The 27,771-nt window shown below is 45.7% G+C and overlaps 1 protein-coding gene across 1 annotated transcript in view; it reads left to right on the top strand.

Moving 5' to 3' along the window:
* Positions 1-11,532: 11,532 nt before the first annotated feature.
* Positions 11,533-27,771, top strand: part of INO80D (INO80 complex subunit D) — a 38,277-nt gene continuing 22,038 nt past the window's right edge. Inside the window, exons 1-3 of the mRNA XM_089672736.1 lie at positions 11,533-11,760; positions 15,811-16,553; positions 18,728-18,836. Coding sequence (XP_089528862.1) covers positions 11,543-11,760; positions 15,811-16,553; positions 18,728-18,836 — 1,070 coding nt within the window. The 5' untranslated portion in view covers positions 11,533-11,542. The remainder of the gene's footprint in view (positions 11,761-15,810; positions 16,554-18,727; positions 18,837-27,771) is intronic.

The raw sequence follows: 27,771 nt of genomic DNA, 5'->3' as shown, positions 1-27,771 counted from the left end.
CAAATCCTTCGATCCTCTGAAAAACAGCGTTCCCCCACGTCCAGCGGTGGACTGTTCCTGCCGTACTTGTGTCCAGAGTGGGCATGATGTCATGAATAGTCCATGCACAAGACAGCTAGTGTGCTGGGGGGGGGAGCAGCCAGGGACGGGTCTTGTGCTCAAGGGATCGGCGGTTTTAGTAAGTATATCTCCGATCTCCTCTCCCCTAGACAAAAATGAGCAGTTAACCGGTGCAGTACAGGCACGGCCCCACTGCATGTTTTTTTCCCTGGATTTCTTTAAGGAAAAAATAATCCATGCACATATTTGTGGCAGAATTATGATTTTTTTTTTTTTTAATCCAGAAGTCTGTAAAGCGTTGCATCCATGATCCAGTGGATTGCGGGTGAACTGTGAGGCTCCCACAGACACCTCCTTTAACTTTCTTCCCAGATACATAACTTTTTTCCCAGGTACAGATATATATCTGTACGCGCTTTCAGTTAGAAAGCTGCAGGAAGTGTCAGTGGACTGTGAGCGGTGCTGATCCGCACACTCATAGTCCATTGAGAACTACAAGGTGCCTACTGCAGTGGCAGACAAGACTTGTATTTTTTTCCATCACAGACTTTGCCATGCCAATTTTAAATGTGTCCACTATCACAGGGGTTGGAAAGCAGGTAGTTAGGAACATGTTACATGCTGCACCCTAAATACAGGCGTAACATGTTCCTAATGTTGAACCTATACTTTAAGGGCTCGTTGTCGGGTATGCTGGGACTGCAATGGGTAACCCCCAAAGCAAGACAAGGTTAAGAGCCTTGTTCCCTAGGGGGGCAATTCACAGCATTGTGTGCTGTAATTTAATGCATTTTTTTTTCCAGTTTGGTGAAATACAACACAAACTACTGCACTGCAACACCATTCTGTTTGATGAGATGTAACGTGATTTTTCAATAAAGATTTAACAAAAAAGAAAAAATCATCCCATGTGATTCATTGTGATCAGCTCATTGGTGCTGATTACACCTGGCACCCACCAGCCATGCAACCAGTGTGGCTTGCTAGTGTAAATGAGCCCTGTAGGCAATACAGCAGAATAAAACCTAAATATGCTGCAGGTGCGTACAGCGTAGGTATCTAGAGGAGAAAATAACTTGTACTTATGGCCGAATCCCAGGCTGGTCTGACACTTCAGGTAGTTCCAAAGCTAGCCACTACATCCCCCGTCATGCTATTTCTTTGTCCGCTGTGATGATCTGCCTTACTACCCTATAGGAACATGGAGGAGGCAGGAAAGGGCAGGAAAGGTACAGGACTATAAAGAAGTGCCGGATCCTTGCCTGCTATAATAGTCTGGGATCCGTCAGGTTTTGAAGGCTGCTGTAGGTATGGCTCGTACCTTCTGGCTGTAGCAGTGTGTGTGTTTGTGCTCATAACCTCTTTAGCTGTGACAGACTGCTATATACACTGCTACAATACATGTAGGTGAACTGCTTCCCTGCCATAATGATTTTAATCCTGTTCAGTCAGTGTTGTAATTCTGGAACCCCTTCCAGATCCCACAACTAGGTCTACACTGTAAATTCTGTTGCAGTTAGGCAGTGTGGCTGATTTAAACCTTTCAGACTGTGACTGCACGGCACACTGAACTCATCACTCTGCTCTGTTCTCCTGTCAGCTTTAGCTGACAGAATACTCCAATGTAGCCTTCCTCTCTTTGCCCGATTTGCTACTGTAGATTTGTCTGGCTGTGTGCAAAAAGTGCATTAATAAATAATTTTACCTTGTTGAAGACCAGATGTTCGTTTTTTTTTTTCTTCTGTCTGTATTTAAAGTGATATTAAAGATTCCATTTGATGTCATACTTAACTGCTCTGTGCAATGGTTTTGCACAGAGCAGCCTTGATCCTCTCCTTTTTGGGTCCCCTGCGGGCACTCCTGGCTCCTCCCATCTGCCAAGTGCCCCATAGGAAGCCTCTTCCTATGGGGGTACTTGTGTAGGCTTGCTCTTGAGCCAGGCTGTTTGTGTCTATCCAGACACACAGCCCTGTCTCAGCCTTGCCTCAGCCTTGCCTCCTGCTCTCTTACAGGTTTTGACTGACAGCAGCAAGAGCTATTGGCTCCTGCTGATCTCAGCCAAGCCTATGAGAACAAGTAGAGGGGAGAAGAGCTGCTGCAGACGTGCGCAGTGCTGGACTGAGATCAGGCTTAGGTGACTATTTGGGGTGGGGATGCACATAACAGGTTTTTACCTTAGAGAAGAACTCCACGATAGGCAAAAAAAAAAAATTGCCCATTAGTACACCCCACCCCTCTACAAAAAACACTAAACAGTTGAAGTGTTACTAAACCCAGGACCCTGCATTAACTATATCTGGTCTCCCACAGTACACACAACATGGAAATGCAGTTATTGTAGTAAATATAAACTACCAAATACCTTTTCCCATTAGCAGTATGTAGCAGTATTTTGACTTCTGTAAGTGTTCAACTGAGCACTGGTTAAAGCTTGTAGGAGGAGTTTTCATTCTCCCTTGATTGTCCTATGAGGCTGCATGACCCCTGACCCTCTGGACAATGCTGATTGGCCCTGTGCTGATCGCTTGCACTCTCCAAAGAAAAAAAAAAAAAGCTCTCTCTCTAGCAGTGCACACCAAATTGAGCATGTGCACCTTGCCCCCAATGCTCTGTACGATCAACAGATGGATTGGGGACAGTGGAAGAAGGTGAGGATCAGAGAAGACAGAACAAAACATCCTTTTTACACAGTAAGGAGGCTTAACCCCTTAGGTTTCACAGTGAGTAGAACAAGCATGCTTTACTGCATATACAGACTGTACTGTTGTGAGTTTAGTAACACTTTATTACAATTTTGAAAAACCTCACCATTTAGAAGAAAAGTCTGATTGATTTTTCATGGCCTCATCTCTGTAATTGAAAAGATCACAGCACCTGCTCTTCAAAGGAGGCAATGTAACAGCCATGATTGCATCATATCCTATCCTCTCTCTCTGCAGTAGAAAGAAACTACAGTTTCCATCAACCACAGGGAATTGGAGTGAATGTGGGGGTGGGGTACCCTAGGCCTGTATATATTACATGTGTCTGAGAGTCTTGAATCGCCCACCACTGCAAGTGGGGTTGAATTACATCACTGCTTCCTGGAGAAAGAACTACAGAAGGGATGTGCCAAGACCAGTGGCTGGGGGAATAGGAGTCATAGCAGTCACTTTTCTTACAAACAGAAAACCAAAGAGAATTAAAGGTTTGATTTGAAAATGAATAGGCTATTTCAGAGCAACTACTGAGTGAGCCAGAAGATGGATGCCATATTCAGTGAAGGTAGGAAATCAACAAGGACATGAAAAGATGTTTTTGCCGGGAGTTCTGCTTTAGTGCATGAAATGCATTAAGGTAAAATCCCTTTTACCTTTGCAACCACTTTAAGCTTAAGGGCTCATTCACAGCAGCAAGCCTGTGCACCATGAGACTAGTCCTGGGGGATTGTACTGTTCGTGTAAATGTATTTGTGGGGGGGTTAATGCTGAAACTGACTTCTTTAAATGGTACAAGTGATGTTCTTCTCTTAAGCACAAGAAAACCAGTATTGAATCCTGTATATGTTTTGACAGGGGACCTCTTGGAATATACATCCATGAAGATGTCCTTGGGGATGCTTCACCAGTAACCTTGATGAAATGTATAATGCTTAAAACTGGGTAAGTCGAGCTTTGAGATGAGAATGGAATTCAGTATTTGTTCTTAGTTTGGCTGATCCATAAAAAAGGTTTACAAGAATTCATATGTCTACTTAAAGTGATATTAAAGGCAATAAAACAAAACATAAAACCAAACATGTCATACTTTCCTGCTCTGTGCAGTAGTTTAGCATAGAGCAGCCCTGATCTTCCTCTTCTCGGGTCCCCTGCTAGTGCTCCTGGCCCCTTCCTCAAGCAACTTGCTATGGGGGCACCCAAGCAGGCTCGCTCCTATGCTGCTGTTCTGCAGGTGCATTCACAGACAGAGCACGTCTTGGCCTCTACTCTCTCCTCATTGGCTCACACTGCTGTCTCAGCCAATGAGGAGGGAGTGTTTTGGGAGAGCCAAGGCTCTTGTGCACATTGGTGGATCTAGATAGGGCTTGGGTAAATATTAGGGGGCCTGCCGCACACAGAAGATTTGTATTTTTTACCTTCATGCATAGAAGTAGTAAACCAAAAATTTAATATATTGCAGCTTATCAAGTATTAAATGTGGTGGCTGCATTCCCTTTCTTTTTTAGGCTTTCCCTTCTGTCATGTTCTGGACATTTTTTATGTTGCAGGGAATTCATTAAAGGCTAAGTTCACCTTTCATAACATGTTACACCCATATTCCGGGTTTAATATCTAACATGTAGCATGTTATTAGACTGGCCCCCACTCCCCCCGCAAATTCCCAAAAAAACATGGCCGTGCGAGGCTCCTGCCACTCACACTCACTGTGTTCTGTGAATGTGAAACTACATGTCCTGATAGCCTTATCAGCTGTCGGCTTGTACAGCAGTTCGCTGTCCGTATATCTCGCTGTCCGTATATCTGCATGGCACCAGTGGTCTGCTGACTGCTGGTGAAATGGTTTACAGGCTCCCAAATCTTAAAAAATAATAAAATAATAAATGCGCATCTTTTTTTACCTGCAAAATATAATGTGGTTTTGTTCTTTTTTGTATAAAGGTGAACTTATCCTTTTAAGGTAAAAAATGTCCTACCTTTAGAACCACATTAAGTGGAACTGCACTGCATCTGAGCACACAAACCAAAAATGCTATTTCATTCATTGGTAATATTCAAAGCAAACTCGCTCACCCATCCATCCATGTCTCCATGCTTCATTTTGCTGGAAAATCATTTTGAAAAACACCCCCTGGCATTTCTGGTCTTGAGTAATGGCAGATGATTCATGTAGCATTTTCTTCCTGGAATCCATCTGCCCTTAGCTGAAGACTACTGGGATGTATGACATCATTTGCCTAGGCATGGAAACCAGGAAGGAACTGAGTAAATCTATTTCTAAAGGTGCTATTGACGTTAAATTTTCACCACATCGGTAACAACCCATGAAATTATTGTTATTATTATTATTATACAGGATTTATATAGCACCAATAGTTTACGCAGCGCTTTGCAATATAAGGGGGACAGTACAATTACAATACAGTTCGATACAGAAGGAATTGGAGGTCCCTGCTCATGGAGCTTACAATCTAAAGGGAGGGGGGAGGTGGTACAAAAGGTAATAGCTGTAGGGGATGATCTGATTGAGGTGACTTAAGTACAGAACTTAGGTGGAGGTGGGGTACGTTTCCTTGAATAAATGAATTTTCAAGGATCGTCAGGGTAGGAGCTAACTGGACCTACTGGGGCAGAGAGTTCCAGAGGCTTGGACAGGCTCTGGAGAAGTCCTGGAGCCGAGCATGGGAGGAGGTAACAAGGAAACTGGAGAGCAGCAGGTCTTGGGTGGAGCAGAGAGGATGGTTTAGGTGATATCTGCAGATGAGGTTGGTGATGTAGCTGGGGGCAATGTTGTGGATGACCTTGTATGTTAGTATTTTGAATTTTGTTTGTTGGGCTAGTGGAAGCCAGTGAAGAGATTGACTGACAGAGAGGGGCAGCAGTCACGGACCGGTTAGTAAGGTGTATTACTCTAGCAGCAGCATTCATAATAACCTGTGTAAGGGTAAGCCAGTGAGGAGGGAGTTGCTGTAGTCAAGGTGGGAAATAAGCAAGGAGTGAATAAGCATTTTTGTGGTGTTTTTGGTCAGGAAGGGGCGAATTCTGGAACTGTTGCGGTGGTTGAGGGAGCATAATTTAGCCAGTAATTGGATGTGGGGCTGAAGGAGAGGTCAGAGTCTAGGATTACCCCTAGCATGTGGGGAGGGACCAATGGTTGTGCTGTTGATCTCAATGGTAAAGTCATGGGGAGGGAATCTGGGAGGAGGAAATATTACAAGCTCAGTTTTAGAAAAAATGAGTTTGAGGAAGTGGTATGACATCCATACGGATATATCGCTCAGTAAATTTGTGATACGTAAGGAGATTGAGGGGGTGCGTTGATAGATCTGGGTGTCATCAGCATAGAGATGGTATTGGAAGCCATGTGACGTTATCAACTGTCCCAGGGAAGAGGTATTGAGAGAGGAGTGTCCCAAGGACAGAGTTTGTGCGTACCCCAACAAAAAGAGGAAGAGGAGCAGAGAAGATGGTCTTGTATGTGATACTAAAAGTGCGCTGATATAGATAGGAGAACCAGGAAAATGCAGAGTCACGGAGGCCAAAGGAGTGGCGTTTGACACATCCACTCCTCTTACTCTTAGACCTTTCTGCTGCCTTTGTTGAAGAGTATGGAGTACTGGCCCTTGGTTTTAGCAGTTAGTAGGTAATTGGTGAACTTTTAATAGGGAAGTTTCAGTGGAATGTTGTGGGTGGAAGCCGGACTGTAGGGGATTGAGAAGGTTGTTGTCAATGAGGTAGCCATACATGCAAAGAAACCAAAACAAATACAGTGCCTTGAAAAAGTATTCATACCATTGAACTTTTCCACATTTAACTTGTCTTGTTACAGCCAAAAAACGTAAACGTAATTTATTGGGATTTTTTGTGATAGACCAACACAAAGTGGCACAGAATTGTGAAGTGGAAGGAAAATGATAAATGGTTTTCAAAATTTTTTTACAGATATCTGAAAAGTGTGGCGTGCATTTGTATTCAGCTCCCTTTACTCTAATACCCCTAACTAAAATCTAGTGGTACCAATTGCCTTCAGAAGTCACCTAATTTATATATAAGAGTCAACCTGTGTGTAATTTAATCTCAGTATAAATACAGCTGTTCTGTGAAGCCCGCAGAAGTTTGTTAGAGACTATTAGTGAACAAGCCGCATCATGAAGGCCAAGAAACACCAGACAGGTCAGGGATAAAGTTGAGTAGAAGTTTAAAGCAGGGTTAGATTATCAAAAAAAAACAAAAATCCCAAACTTTGAACATCTCGTTGAGCACTGTCCAATCCATCATCCAAAAATGGAAAGAGTATGGCACAACTGCAAACCTACCAAGACATGACCGTCCACCTAAACTGACAGGCCAGGCAAGGAGAGCATTAATCAGAGAAGCAGCTAAGAGGCCCATGGTAACTCTGGAGGAGCTGCAGAGATCCACAGCTCAGGTGGGAGAATCTGTCCACAGGACAACTATTAGTCGTACACTCCACAAATCTGGCCTTTATGCAAGAGTGGCATGAAGAAAGCCATTGTTGAAAGAAAGCCATAAGAAGTCCCGTTTGCTGTTTGCAAGAAGCCATGTGGGGTACACAGCAAACGTGGAAAAGGTGCTCTAGTCAGATGAGACCAAAGTTGAACTTTCTGGCATAAACGCAAAACGCTGTGTGTGGTGGAAAACGTAACCCTGCACATCACCCTGAACACACCATCCCCACCGTGAAACATGGTGGTGGCAGCATCATGTTGTGGGGATGCTTTTCTTCAGCAGGGGCAGGGAAGCTGGTCAGAGTTGATGGGAAGATGGATGGAGGCAAATACAGGGCAATCTTAGAAGAAAACCTGTTAGAATCTGCAAAAGACTTGAGACTGGGGTGGAGGTTCACCTTCCAGCAGGACAAGGACCCTAAATATACAGCCAGAATTACAATGGAATGGTGTAGATAAAAGCATATTCATGTGTTAGAATGGCCCAGTCAAAGTCCAGACCTAAATCCAGTTGAGAATCTGTGGCAAGACTTGAAAATTGCTGTTCACAGACGCTGTCCATCCAATCTGACAGAGCTTGAGCTATTTGCAAAGAAGAATGGACAAAAATGTCACTCTCTAGATTAGCAAAATTGGTAGAGACATTTCCAAAGAGACTTGCAGTTGTAATTACAGCAAAAGGTGGATCTACAAAGTATTGACTCAGGGGGGCTGAATACAAATGCACACCACACTTTTCACACTTTTTATTTGTAAAAATATTTAAACATTTCTCGTTTTCCAGTTCACAATTATGTGCCACTTTTGTGTTTGGTCTATCACATAAAATCCCAATAAAATACATTTACATTTTTGGCTGTAACATGAGAAAATGTGGAAAATGTCAAGGGGTATGAATACTTTTTCAAGGCACTGTAAGTTCAGAAATTAAGTTATGTGTAATAAAATGGAATGACACGGAAAAAGTATTGAACACATGAAGAAAGGAAGTGCAAAAAGGCATGGAAAGCCAAGACACCACACACCAGCTGAAATCTATCAGTAATTAGAAAGCAATCCTGCCCCTTGTCAGTGCAAATTAATATTGTCTTGTTCAGTCTCAACTGATGGCCTATAAAAAGGTATTCATTACCAAGGTGTCACAAGAAACATCTCATGATGGGTAAAATCAAAGAGCTCTCTCAAGACCTTTATGCACACTCACCACGTAAGACTCCATTGCTGAAGAAAAAGCATGTTGAAGCTTATTTAAAGTTTGCTGCACAACATTGAGACCAGCCTGTGAAATACTGGGAGAATATAGTCTGGTCAGATGAGACCAAAATTGAACTCTTTGGATGCCATAATACACACCATGTTTGGAGGTCAGATGGCACTGCACATCACCTCAGAAACCCCATACAAACAGTGAAGTTTGAAGGTGGGAACATCATGGCATAGGGCTGTTTTTCAGCATACGGTACTGGCAAACTTCATATTATTCAAGGAAGGATAAATGTAAAAATGTAACAAGACATTCTTAATATAAAAAATCTGCTGCCCATCTACCAGGATGGTGAAGATGAAACGAGGGTGGACATTTCAGCAAGACAATGATCCAAAACACGAAGCCAAGGAAACTCTTAATTGGTTTCAATGAAAGAGAAAATAAAGCTGGTAGAATGGCCCAGCCAATCACCTGACTTGAATCCAAAAGAAAATCTATGGAAACTAAAACTAAAGATAAGTTCATAGAGGCCCACGGAACCTTCAAAATTTAAGACTGTTTGTGTGCAAGAATGGGCCAAAATGACACCTGAGCAATGCATGGGACTAATTTCTCTATACAGGAGGCACCTTGAAGCCATCATTGCCAAGAAAGGATTTTGTACAAAGTATTACATTTCAGTTAGTATGTTCAATACTTTTTTTTTTCCCTGTGTCATTCCATTTTATTACACATTAACTTAATTTCTGTACTTCTTTGTTTTGGCTTCTTTGTATGTATGTATTGCATGGGATGTTGCCGACGTGGTAAAAATTTCATGTCAGTAGCATCTTTAGAAATATACATTGCTCAAAACCATTAAAGGAACACTCTTTAATCAGTGTATAGCTTCAAGTCAATTAAACTTCTGGGACATTGATCAGGTCAGTTGAGAAGCAGAGGGGGTTGTTGATCAGTTTCAGCTGATGAAATTGACAGGTGCACTAGATGGGCAACAATGAGACAACCCCAAAACAGGAATGGTTTTACAGTTGGAGACCACTGCCAAATTTTTTTTATTCCCCCTTCTCATCTTTTCTGACTGTTATTCACTAGTTTTGCGTTTGGCTAGGGTCAGTGTCACTACTGGTAGTATGAGGTGATACCCTACAAAGGTTGCACAGGCAGTCCAACTCCTCCAGGATTGCACATCAATACGTGCCATTGCCAGAAGATTTGCTGTGTCTCCCAGCACAGTCTCAAGAGCATGGAGGAGATTCCAGGAGACGAGCAGTTATTCTAGGAGAGCTGAACAGGGTTGTAGAAGGTCCTTAACCCATCAGCAGGCCCGGCGTCTGCTCCTTTGTGTGAGAAGGAACAGGATGAGCACTGCCACAGCCCTAAAAAATAACCTTCAGCAGGCGACTGGTGTGAATCTCTTTGACCAAAAAATCAGAAACAGACTTCATAAGGGTGGCCTGAGGGCCTGACATCCTCTAGTGGGCCCTGTGCTTAATGCCTGGCACCACAGAGCTCGATTAGCATTTGCCATTGAACAGTAGAATAGGCAGATCCATCACTGGTGTCCTGTGGTTTTCACAGATCAGAACAGGTTCACCCTGAGCACATTTAACAGACATGAGGGTCTGGAGAAGCCATGGAGAATGTTATGCTACCTGTAACATCATTCAACATGACTGTTTTGGTGGTGGGTCAGTGATGGTCTGGGGAGGCATATCCATGGAGGGACACACAGACCTCTACAGGCTAGACAATGTCATCCTGACTGCCATTAGGTATCCGGATGAAATACTTGGACCCATTGTCAGACCCTACGCTGGTGCAGTGGGTCCTGGTGCAAAACAATGCCTGGACTCATGGCAAGAGTATGCAGGTAGTTCCTGAAGGATGAAGGAATTGATACCATTGAATGGCCCCCATGATTGCTTGACCTAAATCCAATAGCACACCTCTGGGATATCATGTTTCGGTTCATATGACGTTGCCAATTTGCACCTCAGGCTGTCCAGGAGGTCAGTGATTCCCTGGTCCAGATCTGGGAGGAAATACCTCAGGACACCATCATCTCATTAGGAACATACCCAGACATGGTCAGACATACAAGCACGTGGGGGCCATACAAACTACTGTGTACCATTTTGAGTTGCTGCAATGAAATTTCAGCAAAATGGACTAGCCTACTGCATCATTTTTTCACTTTGATTTTCATGGTGTCTTTGAATTTAGTCCTCTGTAGGTTGGTAATTTTCATTTCTATCAAACGATGGGGCATCCTTACATTCCTAACACATTACCCAGTCCATATCCCTGTAGATATCCAGCTTGATATTTTTCCTCATTGAGATCTGATGTGTTTCCAAAGTGTTCCTTTACATTTTTTTTGAGCAGTGTATTTACCTAGAAAAATGGTGAAATGTTATATACCTTTTTTACCCATTGTACTTTCCTATTTACTAATGCTATAAGCATAAGGATTAAAAATGGTCCATGTTGATTGAGAGAGTGAAGCTCCACTTTAACGTATGCATGTGTAAAACCTGAACATTGCCTGTGGAAGCTAGAAATAAATTGTAGTAGGTATAGCTACTACAGTGATCTTCGCTAGCTTCCAGGTCCCGAGCTGATCATCTTTCTTTAGGCTAAATGAACACAAGGGTTGCTCGTTTGACACGTATTTCATTCGAGGGACACATTACGCGTTTGCAATTAATGCAAAGCATTCTCTTATTGTATGAGGTGGAGAGATGGGGCAGTGACATCACAATCTCCAGCTTGTCCAGTTGGAGAACATTTCATGCCTGTGCAGAGCAAGTGACCTCCTGTGTTCACTAAGCAGCAGGGCAGTAGCTCAGCAGAGCACCCAAAAGCTAGCAGCAATCACTGTAGTAGCGATGCCTGCTACAGTGATTCCAGCTTCCATGGGGAATTCACAGGTATAATACATGTATGGTTACATGGGTTCCAGCTGGACCAATGTAACCATGCAGAAATATGCATACCTGGAATTTTGCCTTTAATAACCACTTTTACATAAAATATTGGCCTCCAACCTTCTTTTTTTTTTTTCTTTTTTTTTTTCAGCTAATGTTCACAAGGAACAGAGTCACGTGATGTATGAAGGCAAACACATACACTTTTCCGAGGTTGACAATAAGCCCCTATGCTCCTACAGTCCCAAACTCTGCAAGCAGCGGCGACTTAATGGCTATGCCTTCTGTATCCGACATGTTCTAGAAGACAAGACAGCTCCCTTCAAGCAATGTGAATATGTGGCCAAGTACAACAGCCAGCGCTGCACCAATCCCATCCCTAAATCAGAAGACCGTAGGTACGTCCAACTGCCTCTATTATCAGCTGACAAACAGCTCACCTGCCATTATCCATTTGTATATGTAGAATAATGGTTGTTTAAAAGTAGAGCTGAAGTTACCCGAGGACATTTGTCATAATATGCTAGAGGCAGGATCATGGGGGGGATCGCTGAAATGGTGAGTATCAGTGGAAATAACTCTTTAAAAAATAACTCCACCTATTTGGTCTGAGTTTTCATGCTGAACCCATATTTCTGTAAGTGTGGGGATTTAGGGGTAAAAGGCTGTAGACACAACCATCTACCCCCAAACCCCCCACACCTAACAAACCTGAGGGTTCTTCTCCCTGCCATCTCCTGTAAAATTTTAAATTTTGTAGCACAGCTGTTCATTCATTCACATGAATGGGAAAACAAGTTCCATCTGCCACTGTGGCAGAGGTTACTGTAGTTCTCAATTGAGCAAAATTGGAGTGACATCACTGTACTTTTGTCCAGCTTTGTAACCAACGTTCTGTACCTTGGTATGGACCTGAGCTGGAGAAAGAGAATCTGCAGAAACTTGAGAACTGCGACATTAAAAAAACAAAACATTTATACTCCCCTATGTGGCTGCAGAATCAGTCCGATGCCAGGTCTAAGACAGAGAAATGAGTGATCATATGACCGCTTATCACTCAGTTCTTGATTTTCACTGTCAGTCACAGGCTCTCTACTCTGCCCTTCCAGTGCGTAGTGGAGCATTGGGCTGTGGAGGGGGTGATAGTGGCTGGCTCAGGCTCTCAGCAGCATGCTAGGAGGCTGAGGCAGGTGTAGATCAGGCATCTGGGTGGATCCTGACATAATTGTTGGGATCCCTGCAGAGCTTGGACCGGCTCTGTGACATCCATTGACAGCAGGCTTTAGCCCTCTGTCTGCTAAATCTGGGTCACAGAAGTGCAAAAATAAGTGCACTCCTGTGATCCAGAGAAGTGTGGCCAAACAATCTTTGGCCATGCTTCACCTTTATGGTCATGTGGGAAGCTGTACTTTTAATTCTGATTACTATACATTTGGGAAAGCAACATCTTTTCTGCTTTTTTTTTTTTTTTTTTTTATCTTATTGGGGGCTCAAAGTACGGCATAAATACAAAAGGGTAGTGCAGCGCTCAATCACACACTTCTATCAAATCCAAAAAAGTAACAAATAGTATAATAATGCTCTTAAATATATCAAAGAGACACACAAATGATATGAATGAAGCCGAGACACTCTTAAGTAATATCAAAGTGACTAGTATTCAAAAAACTTGTAGAAACTCGTGCATTGTGCGTGATCACACAAAACTTCCAGTGCTGGTGAGTGACTCTCCTCCTATGGCTGAATGGTGAGGAGGCAATTCAGCCATAGGAGGAGAGTCACTCACCAGCACTGGAAGTTTTGTGTGATCACGCACAATGCACAAGTTTCTACTGTGTTGGACACCACCACATACTATTTATGAACTGTGCATACCCACCTTGAATAGTCCTACCCACTGGTCATGTTATAGAGTGGGAGTGAGCGGGGCAAAAATATTGCTATTTTTGAATACTAGTCACTTTGATATTACTTAAGAGTGTCTCTGCTTCATTCATATCATTTGTGTGTCTCTTTGATATATTTAAGAGCATTATTATACTATTTGTTACTTATTTGGATTTGATATAAGTGTGTGATTGAGCGCTGCACTACCCTTTTGTATTTATTAGTTCTACTATATGGTACCAGTCTGAGTGTGAGCTGCTTATAACTATAGGCACTCCATTAAGCGCAGGAGGATTACTTATTTATTTATCAAAGTACGGCATCTTCCTTCTCCTTCTCCTTCTCCTCCTCCTCCTTCTTCTCCTCCTCCTTCTCCTCCTCCTTCTTTTTCTCCTCCTCCTTCTTTTTCTCCTCCTCCTTCTTTTTCTCCTCCTCCTTCTTTTTCTCCTCCTCCTTCTCCTCCTCCTTCTTTTTCTCCTCCTCCTTCTTTTTCTCCTCCTCCTTCTTTTTCTCCTCCTCCTTCTTTTTCTCCTCCTCCTTCTTTTTCTCCTCCTCCTTCTTTTTCTCCTCTTCCTTCTTTTTCTCCTCCTCCTTCCTTCTTTTTCTCCTCCTCCTTCCTTCTTTTTCTCCTCCTCCTTCCTTCTTTTTCTCCTCCTCCTTCCTTCTTTTTCTCCTCCTCCTTCCTTCTTTTTCTCCTCCTCCTTCCTTCTTTTTCTCCTCCTCCTTCCTTCTTTTTCTCCTCCTCCTTCCTTCTTTTTCTCCTCCTCCTTCCTTCTTTTTCTCCTCCTCCTTCCTTCTTTTTCTCCTCCTTCTTCCTTCTTTTTCTCCTCCTTCCTTCCTTCTTTTTCTCCTCCTTCCTTCTTTTTCTCCTTCTTCTTTTTCTCCTCCTCCTCCTTTCTCCTTGTCCTCCTCCTCCTCCTCCTTTCTCCTTGTCCTCCTCCTCCTTGTCCTCCTCCTCCTCCTCCTCCTTTCTCCTTGTCCTCCTCCTCCTTGTCCTCCTCCTCCTCCTCCTCCTTGTCCTCCTCCTCCTCCTCCTCCTCCTCCTCCTCCTTGTCCTCCTCCTCCTCCTCCTCCTTGTCCTCCTCCTCCTCCTCCTCCTTGTCCTCCTCCTCCTCCTCCTCCTTGTCCTCTTTCTCCTTGTCCTCCTCCTCCTTGTCGTCGTCGTCCTCCTCCTCCTCCTTTCTCCTTGTCGTCGTCCTCCTCCTCCTTTCTCCTTGTCGTCGTCCTCCTCCTCCTCCTCCTTTCTCCTTGTCGTCGTCCTCCTCCTCCTTTCTCCTTGTCGTCGTCCTCCTCCTCCTTTCTCCTTGTCGTCGTCCTCCTCCTCCTCCTCCTTTCTCCTTGTCCTCCTCCTCCTCCTCCTCCTCCTCCTCCTTTCTCCTTGTCCTCCTCCTCCTCCTCCTCCTCCTTTCTCCTTGTCCTCCTCCTCCTCCTCCTCCTCCTCCTCCTCCTCCTCCTCCTTTCTCCTTGTCGTCGTCCTCCTCCTCCTTTCTCCTTGTCCTCCTCGTCGTCCTCCTCCTCCTTTCTCCTTGTCCTCCTCCTCCTCCTCCTCCTTTCTCCTTGTCCTCCTCCTCCTCCTCCTCCTCCTCCTCCTCCTTTCTCCTTGTCCTCCTCCTCCTCCTTTCTCCTCCTCCTCCTCCTCCTTTCTCCTTGTCCTCCTCCTTTCTCCTTGTCCTCCTCCTCCTCCTCCTCCTTTCTCCTTGTCCTCCTCCTCCTCCTCCTCCTCCTCCTTTCTCCTTGTCCTCCTCCTCCTCCTTTCTCCTTGTCCTCCTCCTCCTCCTCCTCCTCCTCCTCCTTTCTCCTTGTCCTCCTCCTCCTCCTCCTCCTCCTTTCTCCTTGTCCTCCTCCTCCTCCTCCTTTCTCCTCCTTTCTCCTTGTCCTCCTCCTCCTCCTCCTTTCTCCTCCTTTCTCCTTGTCCTCCTCCTCCTCCTCCTTTCTCCTCCTTTCTCCTTGTCCTCCTCCTCCTCCTCCTTTCTCCTTCTCTTTCTCCTTTCTCCTTCTCCTCCACCTTTCTCCTTCTCCTCCTCCTTCTCCTTTTTTTTTTTTCTTTTTTCTGGCCATCTGTGTGATCTTATGTTTGTAGCACATTGCTGCATCATTTGGAAGGGAAAAAAAAAACTTGGTGCAAAAAGTGTGCACCAAAGCTACCTCAAATTATATTGATCGCATTCCTGGCACCCCTATCCCTTTTAGTTTATTTGTTCTTTGTTGCTAGTAAATATGGGCGGATATAGATATATATTTTATTAAAGCACTTGCCTGTGCCTTTTTTTAAAAGCACTTGCTTGTGCTCATCTCTAGTACATTTCAGCCCTCATTTAAAATTGTTGTCCTAAAACATTTCACTACTGTATCATTTACTGTCTCCTAATTCTTGAGAATTTAATAGAAATTGGCCAGCAGCAGGACTATTTTTAGATCAGTGAGTACAGGGACCGTTTTCGTGTACTACTGGCATTAATTGGACCTAAAATCTACAATCTTCTTACCTTAGTTAGACCATGCAATTACACATTTATTGCTGATGCAGCACTGGTATTGATTCTACTCTCTTTATTTACAAGGTACTGCAACAGTCACCTGCAGGTACTCGGCTTTATCCCCAAAAAAGAAAGGAAGAAAAAAAATGATGCACTGGAGGAAGTAAAGGCTAGGAATCAAATGGAAACTGTGGCCTTCAGTTTAACAGTGCCCACCCTGGCCTTGAAGATGCCCAATGGACTGGATGGGATGACCCTTTCCCCTCCTGGGGCCAGGCTTCCCCTCCATTACCTGGAAACAGACTTGGATGATTCTTTTACTGTGGAGGAGGAAGAGGAAGAGCTTAGGAAAGGGGCATCTATAAAGAAGAAGTTGCAGAGCAAGCTGGCACAGAATCGACAGCGTCAGAAAGAGTCGGAGATTTTAAAAGTTCATCAAGAGCACTTTAGTCCTCACCCTGCACCTTCTCAGCTGCAACCTTTGTCTCTTCAAGACCAGCAAATGCTGGTACAGCCTGTACCAACATCGCTGAAATCTACTGGGCTAACGCAGAGCCTGACTTGTACGTCACCTCAACCTCAGAATACCAGCTTACCAGTACAGGGAGCATCACCCGTAATGCACACATTAGCACAAACAAAAAATTTGTCTAATAAGAGACCTCTATCTGCCCCACCGCTCTCTACAGACCCACCACAATCTGACAAAATCCAGGTGACTGCCACAGCCTTACCAACCTATTCCTCCTGTGTCAGTCGGTTGCAGCGACTGATGAAACTGTGCACACAAAAACGGCAACTAGAAACCGATTTGTTCCCGCATTTGGGTAAGTCTGAACACTGACATGGAAGTGTAATTAAATCCCAACTCCCGGTCAATTTTGAAGTTTTGTGTATATTGGAGAAAGGTCAGAGTCTAAAGCTGGCCATACACTGATTAAAATTTTGGCAGGTAAGGTAGGAACCTGACAATTTTCAATCAGTATGTGGCCATCTCTACTTGAAAGAAGTTGATTGTTTAATAGTCTTCTGTTTTTTAAAGGGCATATTGGAAATTTTTCTTCGATCATTGAATGCTGCAGTCACAGATCAGTGTATTCTGACAGAGGCAGGTGCAGAGGGAAGGGATTCCTCCATCCACCTCGTTAGTGGCCAGTGAGATTTTAAATGCTGCCTGTTTTTACCTTTTTTTTAAAGGAAATTTTCCTGAGCTTCCTGTTCTCCTCAATGAGGACACAGAACCCAAGAAAAACCTGAGTTTCTAGCTTACTGGGAAATGTTTTATTGGTGCCTCTGCCCCCAGATGTGCTGCAGACATGTCGGAGTAGCAGCTCAAAGCTCTGTAAAGATCTGAATGTTGGCGCAGGTACTTTCCTGTTGCAATTATATAGAGAGGTGGGAGATTTCTCCAGTGAAAGTTACGCTGGCCATACACTATACATTTTTCTGCCCAATTTCCTTTAGATTTACCTTCAACTATGTAGTGCAAGGGCCTGCCTAATTGGATACAATTGAAAGTGTTGTTAGGTTTGACCTCGTATTATATGGTTTTTGGTAAATCTAAATAAATCTCAAGAGAATTGTATAATGTATGGCCAGCCTAAGTCTCTGTTTATGCCACATTAAAGTCTGGGAATCTGTATGTGCTGTAAGCTGGTCAGGGATAAAACCTGTCTGTACTTGGCCACAAGATCAGGTCTTTTGTTCTATGCAGTGGGCATTGAAAGGAAAGGTTGCAGATTCCCCAGTCAAAACAGGAAGTTTAATTCCCTTTTAAAAGGTAACTGTGCTCTCAAATCATTCCTAACTGACCTGCCTTCTCCATTGAGTGCTAACTATTTCCTCTTTTACGTAGGTCAATAATGACCCACCTGTTTCAGGAGCCCCAAGCTACTCTTGGTTATGCTGGTTGGCACTGTGGTCCTCTTAAAAGCTGTGCGGTTCTGTGCCTGACCTTTTGTCTCTATTAGGGTGAATGGGGAAAAAAAGGACTGCACAAATGCAGCAGCAGGCAGTCTATTCTAGTATCCCTGGAACAGACAAAGACCTAAAAAGAAAAAGACAGGGCATAGGAATAATTTTCCTCAATGGGCACACACTCATTTCTAACCCTTCCTCATGATATCTAAAATGTTAGAAATTTTTGGCTGGAGTTGGGCTTTAAGAGCAATCATTTACCTGTAGAATCAAATGCTGTGTTTTACAAGGTAATGCATACAGCTTTTCTTTTTAGCTCTTTCCATTTGGGTTTTCTGATTTTTAAATCAGAAATGTGCTCAGTGAGTAAAGTGATATGTTGGTCTCTGCTATGTTCTTTGATTTGCTTGCTTAGTCCGCAGTATGAACAGAATACATACAAACATTTGGCACATTTTAAAATGTTTAGTGAAGACACAGATGCTTTCTCAATAGAACTGTGATCAGGTTTACTTAACGTAGTATTTCTGTGTACTTTGTCAGAATATTTGGATCTTCCCAAATGGTCCTTTTTATGTAAACCAGTCTTTTCACATGGCCAAGCAATTATGTCAGGCCAGGTCAGGTTCACTTTAAGAAGATGAAAAATATCTAAGGTAACACTGCTGAAGTATAGGCACCTTATGATGCCTGAAAGTATATGAGTTGGCCTGTAGGTTGGTTCCTTGGGTTGTGTGTTGTTGTGTTTTTTTTTTTTTTTTACCTAGGCTGCACATGGTGCCTCAGCTTCTACCAAAGTTGAGCTGGAATTCCTGATGCTAAACCATATCCCCAGTCTCTCAGCTCTCGAATGCCAGAACTTTAGTGTGCAGTAAATGCCTCCTGGCATATGACAATTTTTAATAACCAGGATGTGGCTGGGCTCAATCTCTGCTTGGGCACTGGACACAAGTAGAAGTCTTGTGTGTGTAGCTTGGGTCTAGGATCCAAGGCACTCCTCAAGGGTAGGGAATGATTTAAAGACTCAGGTTGTTTCATTAAAAGGTGCTGAAATTTTTTTTTTTTTTTCTTTTTCCTCCAACAGGGCTGGATTGGTCAGAAGATAGTGGAGAGGAACAAGACGAATCAGATAGAGAATCTCCATATCAAGTTGCATGGTCATTCCGAGAGAGTCTCCAACGTGACTGCAAAAAGTAGGTTTTTCTGTGGCGTCTAATGTAATAAACCATACAAAGCAACAAGAAATTCTTCTTTACAGATCCAGACACTCTAATTTGGATTGGTTGCTGTAAATTTATAGTGTATCTGACAGGCAGAAATATAAAGAGACGCAAGTCCGACATGCATCATTACCTCTATGATGACAAATTAAAGGAGAGATTGATACCAGAAGATTATGAATATTTATTTATTTATTTTTTTTAACAAAAGTCTCAAAGTATAACTATAGACTATAAAATGTTTAGTTTTGGACAGACTGGAGATGGATTAGAACACCCTCATTAGGGAGATGCACCCTATTTTTCCTGTTTACCATTCTCATTGAAAGTAAAAGAAAAAGAAAATCCTAACTTTTGGGTTGTCCCCAGAAAAGTAACAGAGGGAGAATCTTCTAATGGGGTTCCCAAGGAATTCCATTAATTTGAAATGATTTCCTCTACTCTGTCTCTTAGCCAAAACAGTCAAAGGTAAATCTCCCCAATGGCAACAAAAAATCTGACCAGGGTTATAAACCTTTTGCCTTTATCAAGGAGTGTGGAATATCTTGTCTGGACTGTCCGGATTTTATTTTCTTTTTTTGCAAGAATATTGCATGCATACATACTTGCTAAATTGTGTGTCTTGTTCATTGTTTAGAAGATCTTCCAGCTGCTGTGCAGGCATAGTAGTTGAATTGGAATTCTCTATGACCTCTTGGCTTCATCTCTGTTGGCTCCATAGCTCAGAAGTCCTAGGTTTTCTACACTTTCTCCTTTAGTTGTAAACTCCCTTCTTATTTGAGTGACAGCTGCAAACCAAGTAGCTGATTAAAGAACAGGCGAAGGGAAGGATTAGGGTAAGGATAGATCCACCCTATTTAAATACACGCATGACTCCTGTGAAAGCATAAAAATAATAGTTCCTACTGAGAGCATCTGTGGGGGAGAGAATATATCGCTTCCTTCAGATAATAGCACTGCCATCATCACCTCCCACCTGACGCATGATATGTTGTGTTAAACGTATACAGTTTCACTTGTAATAATTGGGGGATATTTTTCTATCTGACAGTCTGTATCAATATATACTATGGTGTTGCCTATTGTTGTAGGTATATACATTGAGAGAATATATACGATGGCATAATTAAGTCGCTGGGGGATTCTGTACAGTGACATCAATCACTAAGACGGTTGGTGAGATTAGTTACAGTGACTGATTTTATATATAGTGACTAAGTTCTGTGCAATGTTGACACATTCTATTCAGTGACAGTTGTTTGTATGACTGATACTTATTGTTTTCCAGGTTTAGGCCATATGTACACACAGGACATTTTTTTTCCTCCCCTGGATGCCTTTTCTCCTGGCACGATAAAAAAAAAAAAATTTTATTTTAAATTTAGAGGCAGCTGGCAAGTTTGCTCCTGAGCCACTGTTCTGTGTGTCCATACACACACTAGCGCGGTTTGGCCCTGCTCTCTCCTCGTTTGCTCATTGGCTGTGATTAACAGTAGCAGGAGCAGTGGCTTCTGCTGCTGTCTCCGCCAATGAGGAGGAACAGTACCCGGAGAACTGCTGTTCTTGTGCGCATCATGGATAGGAGGCTCATCGATGGACGAGGCTCAGGTAAATATTAGAGGGCCTGCTGCACACAGAAGGTTTTTAACCCTGCATGAAGGTAAAAATATTTGAGTCTTTACAACCATTTTAAAGCCGTGTTTTTGCACACACATTTAGGTGTGTCAATCATTTGAGTGTTCATTGTCTCCATTGACCAGAATAGTTATTTTGGCCATTGAAAGAAATAAATCCTCAAATGCTAAATGTGCCTAGACTATACATACGTTAACACGTGTTTACATATATTAGGCACATTCAGCATTTTATTTTCTGTTAAAAGTGTGTGTGTTGTGTTGTGTTTTTCTAAACATTTCTCTTCTGTAACTGCATATGTGTGCATGGTAACCTAGGCTAACATAGGGCAGCACAGTGGCTAAATAGTTAGCACTTCCGCCTGGCAGTACTAGGGTCATTGGTTCGAATCCCAACCACGGCACCACCTGCCTGGAGTTTGCATGTTCTCCCTTTGCCTGCGTGGGTTTCCTCCGGCAACTCCAGTTTCCTCCCACACTCCAAAGACATGCTGGTAGGTTAATTGGCCCTAGCATGTGTATGTATGAATGTGAGTTAAGGACCTTAGATTGTACGCCCCTTGAGGGTTAGGGACTGATGTGAATGTACAATATATATGTAAAGCTCTGCGTAAATTGACGGCGCTATATAAGTACCTGTAATAAATAGAGGTGCATTTACATGTTAAAAAAAACGCCCACAAACACCTGTAAAAGTAGTGTTTTATAAGCTCAGTGTGCAGGTCTAAAGACCGAATGGAGCCTGGACAGCAACTGCACTCAAGTTACTCATTGTGTATCCTGTGTTGGCACCGAAACCTGTTGCTGTTTTGATATGACCTTTTTATATGATATGATATGATTTTCCCCTACCGTCTTTCAGGCCAGCACTCTGAGAGACCTCGGCTCCTCCCCATCTGAGGAAACACCTCCACCTACAATAAAAAAGCTCCACTCCCCTCTGACCTCAGTTCAGGTGTTTCCTCCGGTGGGGAGACACGAGGAGGCGCAGGAGGACGATAGGGGAGCCGAGGGCCGGATAGCCGGCTGTGAGGCCCGACGCAGCCGGGAGTGAAGGCCGGAGTGTCCGGCTGCATATCCTCCCAGGGCAGGCTGCCAGCAGTGAGAGTGCATCCCGGGGGACGGGACAGGGCACTTACCTGCTCTTCGCCCCCCGGCCCCCTCCGGCGAGGGGGGGTGTCGGGGTGGCCGTGGTGAGGTCTGGGGAGGATCGGGGGGAGTTCCGCTCCTTCCCATGCTGGCGGTCTGAGGGCTTTGCCGGGCCGGACGTCGGGAGACGGCGGTTTCCGGCGGAAGGGGCGGGGCTTCGCCCAGGGCCGCGACTTCCGCTTCCGGTCGCGGCCTTCACACCACGGCGGCGCGAAATTCGAATGTGGCGGTGCGGTGCACAGCGGTCTGGGGGACAGACCTGCACCAGGCGACCACCCTCCGGTACGGGATGTCGGAGGCACCGGGACCAGGAGATGCCAGCACCAGCCAGTCGCAGGTAAGGTGCCTCAGTGAGGCCTCCCCTACCTGTGGGCCCCTAGCAGAAGGTAGGGCAAGGGGTCTGCGGTTTTTCAGGCCCTTGTTGCTCTGCCGGGAAGCAGGGGGGGGGGGGGGGGGTGTTTAGTGTCGGACTGATTGGGCTTCCCCCCCCCCCCCCTTTTCTTTTGTGTCTTGCAGGGCAAGGCCCGAGCTAAACTTAGGCACCAGGAGCCCAAGCGGAGATGCCCTTCCTGTAAGGAAGTTCTAAAAGAATCTTGGCGAAAGGTTCTTTGTGGCCCATGTATACAGGGGTTGGTGAGGGAGGAGAAGCCGGAACAGGGGGACCTAGCTAGGTCAGTGAAGGAGTTGGCTACCACCTTCGACTCCTTCAAGTCCCTCATGGAGAGGTTTGCCCTCCCATTACCTACACTTCCCCCCCCCCCCCCCAGGTGGCTTCGGTGAGTCGTCGGGAACCCCTTATGACTGGGGAGGAACCAGTGGGGGACTCCCAGTCTGAGGAGGAATCAGCGGGTGAGGGTCCCTCAGAGGAAGGGAGGGGCCCCTCCCGGTATAAGTTGACCCTAGAGGAGGTTGATGAGCTCCTGGGGGCTATATACGAAACCCTGGACATTAAGGAGGAGGTTAAGGCCTTATCTCTCCACGACCAAATGTATCAGGGATTGGAGGAGCACCAGCACAGAATGTTTCCTGTGCATGACATTTTGGTAGACACGATTAAGAATGGTGGTGGAGGAGAAGGAGTGGCAAGACCCGGAAAGGAAACCGTTCTTCTCAAAAGCGTTGAGGAGGAGGTTTCCGTTTTCGGAAGACCCGGAGGCGGTCTGGAACAAGAGCCCCAGGCTAGACGCGGCCTTTTCCCAAACAACCAGGAGAACTGACCTAGCGTTTGAGGACATGGGGGTCTTACCGGACTTATTGGACAGAAGGGCAGAGTCTCTCCTTAGGAAGGCCTGGGACTCGACCCTGTACAACCTGAAACCGGCCATGGCTACGACAGTGGTAGCCAGGAACTTAGAGTATTGGCTTACGCAATTACAGGCCCATATTGTGGCAGACTCTCCCAAGGAAAAAATCTTGGCCTCTTTTGAGACCCTTTTGCAAGGAGTGGGGTATATTGCGGATGCTTCCGCAGAGTCGGTGAGATTGGGGGCCAGGTCTGCTGCCCTGACCAATTCAGCCAGAAGGGCGCTGTGGCTAAAGACATGGCAGGGGGACATCACTTCAAAAGTTAGGTTATGCGGCATCCCCCTCACAGGAGACTGTCTGTTCGGCCCGGGGTTGGAGGAATTATTGGACCGGACAGCTGATAGGAAAAAGTCCTTCCCCCTCAAGAGGAAAATGCAGGAGGGGGGGACACGGAAGGCCCGCCCGGCAAAGAGGCTGAGCCTGCGACCGCCTGGTCAGGGTAGGTCGGCTGGACAGAGAGGTAGGGGAAGAGGGGGGGCGATTTTTCGCCCTCCTGAGCAGCCCCAAAAACCAAGGTGACTTGGTTCCTCCTGTGGGGGGAAGATTGGCGGCATTCCTCCCACAGTGGGAAGCCGTGGTCACCAGCCCCTTCATTTTGGATGTCATCCGAAGGGGTTACCGGTTAGAATTTCTGAGACCGCCACCCGAGACTTTTCTAGTGACGACCCGTCCAAGGGATCCGACGAAGGACGCGGCTCTGGTGGGCGCTTTGGAGATTCTGGAGTCCCAGGGGGTCATCTCCAGGGTTCCGGTAGCGGAGCGAGGGAAGGGAGTTTATTCCCATGTGTTTGTGGTTCAAAAGCCGTCTGGGGCGTTCAGACTGATTTTGAACCTGAAACCCTTGAACAAGTCAGTACGTTACCGGAGGTTCCGCATGGATTCCATTTTTACAATCAGGTCCCTAATCCCACCAGGTGCATTCATGGCATCCATAGACTTGAAGGACGCCTACCTACACGTGCCCGTGGCGGAAGCCTCTCAGAGGTTCCTCAGGTTGGCAGTGGGGGGGGAGGAAGGAATTCGACACTGGCAGTTCAGGGCTCTTCCATTCGGCCTTTCCTCCTCGCCAAGAGTATTCACCAAGGTTCTGTCGGAGGCACTGATTTCTATCCGCTTGAGGGGGATTTCAGTGGTGGCCTATCTGGACGATTTGCTGCTCTTCGCAGATTCAGAGGCTCACTTACGGCAAGACCTGGTTATAGTGAGGAACCATCTGGAAAGCTTGGGGTGGGTTTTGAATCTGGAGAAGTCCTGCCTGGTGCCTTCTCAGAAGGTGATTTACTTGGGCTACACTCTAGACTCGGTAGACCAAAAGACCAGCCTGACTTTGGAAAAGGTCACCAAGTTGGAGGCCGGAGTCAGATTACTGCAGGGGAGCAGGTCGATGTCCATAAGACAGGCCATGTCGGTACTTGGATTGCTGACAGCGTCCATTCCGGCAGTTCAGTGGGCAGGTCTGCATATGCGTCCCCTCCAGTTGTGGATCCTGAGGGTTTGGGACAGGAAGTGTCACTCCCTAGAACGCAGGGTCTTGGTGCCCCCCAGTGTGAAAAGGTCTCTATGGTGGTGGAGGAGATCGTCCAGCATAACTCAGGGGCTGTTGTGGTGCTTTCCGATTTCCGCGGAGGTCACTACGGATGCCAGCGCCAGGGGCTGGGGAGCCCACCTGGGAAATTTGGTGACTCAGGGGGAATGGTCCTTAGGGCAGAAGGACAAATCCTCGAATTGGAAGGAATTGAGGGCAGTGTGGGAGGCTCTGCACTCCTTCCAGGCGGAGGTCAGGGGCCGGCACGTGCGTGTCCTGACGGACAATGCCACGGCAGTGGCTTATATAAACAGGCAGGGAGGGACGCGGAGCAAGGCCCTCGGGGCCTTAGCGGCGACACTGTTGTCCTGGGCAGAACTGAATTTGGCGTCCCTGTCTGCGATACACTTAAAGGGGGAGCTGAACCAGAAGGCAGACTTCCTGAGCAGGACTCGGCTCAGGGAGTCGGAATGGGCCTTGAACCCCGATGTCTTTCAGGAGATTGTGCGAAGGTGGGGATCCCCGGATGTGGACCTTTTTGCCTCCGGAAGGAACAACAAGGTCCCAAATTTCTTCTCTCTATCCCGCTGGGACGGGTCCAGAGCGGTGGACGCATTAGGTCAGAGGTGGGACTACCGGCTTTGTTACGCCTTTCCCCCGGTTCCTTTGCTCCCCCTGGTCCTGAGGAAATTCAGGACAGAGGGGACCTCGTTAATACTGATAGCTCCCTTCTGGCCGCGGCGGGCGTGGTTTGCGACCCTGAAGAGTTTGGCCTCTCGTCCACCCTGGGAGCTGCCTCCAAGAGTGGATTTGTTAACACAGGGGCCGGTTCTTTGCCCCAGCATAGGAAGATTGCGGTTAACGGCCTGGTTTCTGAGCAGCAGCTCCTCTTAGAAAAGGGGTTCTCGCCTAGGGTGGTGGCGACATTACTGGCCAGTAGGAAGGAGGAGACCCAGGCCATTTATGGTAGGGTCTGGGGTTGCTTTACAGCCTGGTGTGACCGGACAGCTGTGGCAACCCATAGTTTGGTTTCTGTGTTGGAATTCCTGCAGGCGGGAGCGGACAAGGGATTGTCTGTCAGCACGCTCAAGGGCCAGGTCTCGGCCCTCAGTGTGTTCTTGGAGACGCCCCTGGCCAGGGAGGCGTTGGTGAGTAGGTTTTTCAAAGCTCTGGTGAGGCAGAGGCCTCCGAGGTCCAGACCATTTCCAGTGTGGGATTTGGCCAAGGTGCTCGGGGGGATGACTAGGGCTCCATTCGAGCCCTTGGAGTCCTGTCCGATAGGTGAGCTCACCATTAAGACTGCTTTTCTGGTGGCGATTACCACGGCGAGGAGGGTGTGTGAGATGGAGGCCCTCTCGATCAGAACACCCTATCTCCGTATTTTTTCAGACAGGATCGTTTTCAGACCAGACCCGTCCTTCATTCCGAAGGTAGCTCGGAGTTTCCAGAGGGAACAGGACATTGTCCTTCCCTCATTTTTTCCTGACCCGGTGGGGGTAGATCAGGAGAGGTATCACTGTTTAGATGTCAGAAGGTGCGTTCTCCAGTATCTAGAGAAATCTAGGGAGTTCAGAAGCACCGAATCCCTTTTTGTTTTTTTTTTAAGGGGGCTAGAAGAGGCAAGAAGGCGTCTAGAAGGACGCTGGCCAGCTGGCTGCGGCTGGCGATTACAGGAGCATATCAGGCAGAAGGCCTGGAGGTCCCGGAGGGTATCAAGGCACATTCCACCCGAGCTGTGGCGGCTACCCAGGCAGAGTTAGCAGGGGTTTCCCCAGGGCAGATTTGCAGAGCGGCAACATGGTCCAGCTATGACACATTTGCCAAGCATTACAGACTGGACCTGGTCTCGGTGCAGGAGCAGGACTTTGGTCGTAAGGTCTTACAAGCAGTTAGCCCGCCCGAAGGGTGAGTACTCGCTTATCCTCTCAGAGTGCTGGCCTGAAAGACGGTAGGGGAAAAACCAAGTTACACTTACGGTAACGTCTTTTCCAGGAGTCTTTCAGGCCAGCACCGGTTTCCCACCCACTGTTGATATTGGTTATGTGAAGATGGCTTATTATGATTATGTTGTCTCGCATTGTGTCTCCCCAGATGACCGGAGGATGCTTGGAGAACTGAGGTCAGAGGGGAGTGGAGCTTTTTTATTGTAGGTGGAGGTGTTTCCTCAGATGGGGAGGAGCCGAGGTCTCTCAGAGTGCTGGCCTGAAAGACTCCTGGAAAAGACGTTACCGTAAGTGTAACTTGGTTTTTTTTTTTTTTTTTTTAAATTTATCTCTGACTTCTCTTCTGATCTTGATTGTGTATTTCTAAGGTTTGAGCTACCAACACAATGATAGGCTGGCTCATTTGTAAATAAGAATGTGTAAGATGTCGGAAGAGCAGACATGCTCTGTCACTACTAGGATGTGCCTGATCTTTTCAGTTCAGAACAGCCTGGAATTCAGACATATCTGGCACCATAGGTGCTATAGGTATGAGCTTCTGATCACCTACACTTTATACCTGCTAACCTCTTGTTTAAAGTGACAGTCACTTTGGGCAAATATACATCTGACAACCGTTCAATGGAATAATTACAGCAGTAGTAATTACCCACCTTATTTGAGCAAATCCTAGCAATCAAATATTCATTGGTAGTTAAAGTTCATAAGCTATTTAAAAGCATTCAAGAAGCTGATCGTCACTATTTCTGAATTAACGTAGAAGTCCAGCCTAACCCTTACCAGTCTTAAAAAAGCCTCCTTCTGCCTGTGCAGCCTAACCTGTGTAAACAAGATGTATAAAGTTAATATGCGGCTCTGGCTGCCCTGTGTCAGTCAGGGGCTGCTTCCAGGACAGAGGAAGGTGTGCTGACAACAGCTGGGACATGGGAGCCTATGGGTGATGTCATGGATCCTTTAAGTCTCTAGCCATTTTCTAGCACTCCTCCTCTCCCCTGCAGCTGCCGCTCACTAATGCAAGGGATCACGTGACCAGACCAGAGTGGACTAAAAATAGGTACTTATACACAAGTTTATAACACAGGCGGTATAGGTAGCAGAAGTGGATGGGATCATTCTTAAGACTAGTTAGTGTTAAGCAAGAATTCCACTTTATTGATTAACTTTCTGCTCCAGCTTTGGTACCAAGACCCTTTAAACATGTCTGCTAGAATTTTATGCTGAAATGCCTTTCAGTTTTGTAAAACATTTTCTACTTCAGGTCTCCTGAGAGCCCATTCACACCACATGTGTTGCACTAATGTGCATTAGTAATTTGTGCATAGTAAATGCTGCTGTGCCATTTATTGTGTATA

Source organism: Staurois parvus, unplaced genomic scaffold (genome assembly GCF_062004578.1).
Source record: "Staurois parvus isolate SC_StPar_1 unplaced genomic scaffold, SC_StPar_1.0 ptg000011l, whole genome shotgun sequence".
Lineage (NCBI taxonomy): Eukaryota > Metazoa > Chordata > Amphibia > Anura > Ranidae > Staurois > Staurois parvus.
Note: the sequence above shows the minus strand (reverse complement) of the source record. Positions and strands in the feature narration are given on the sequence as shown.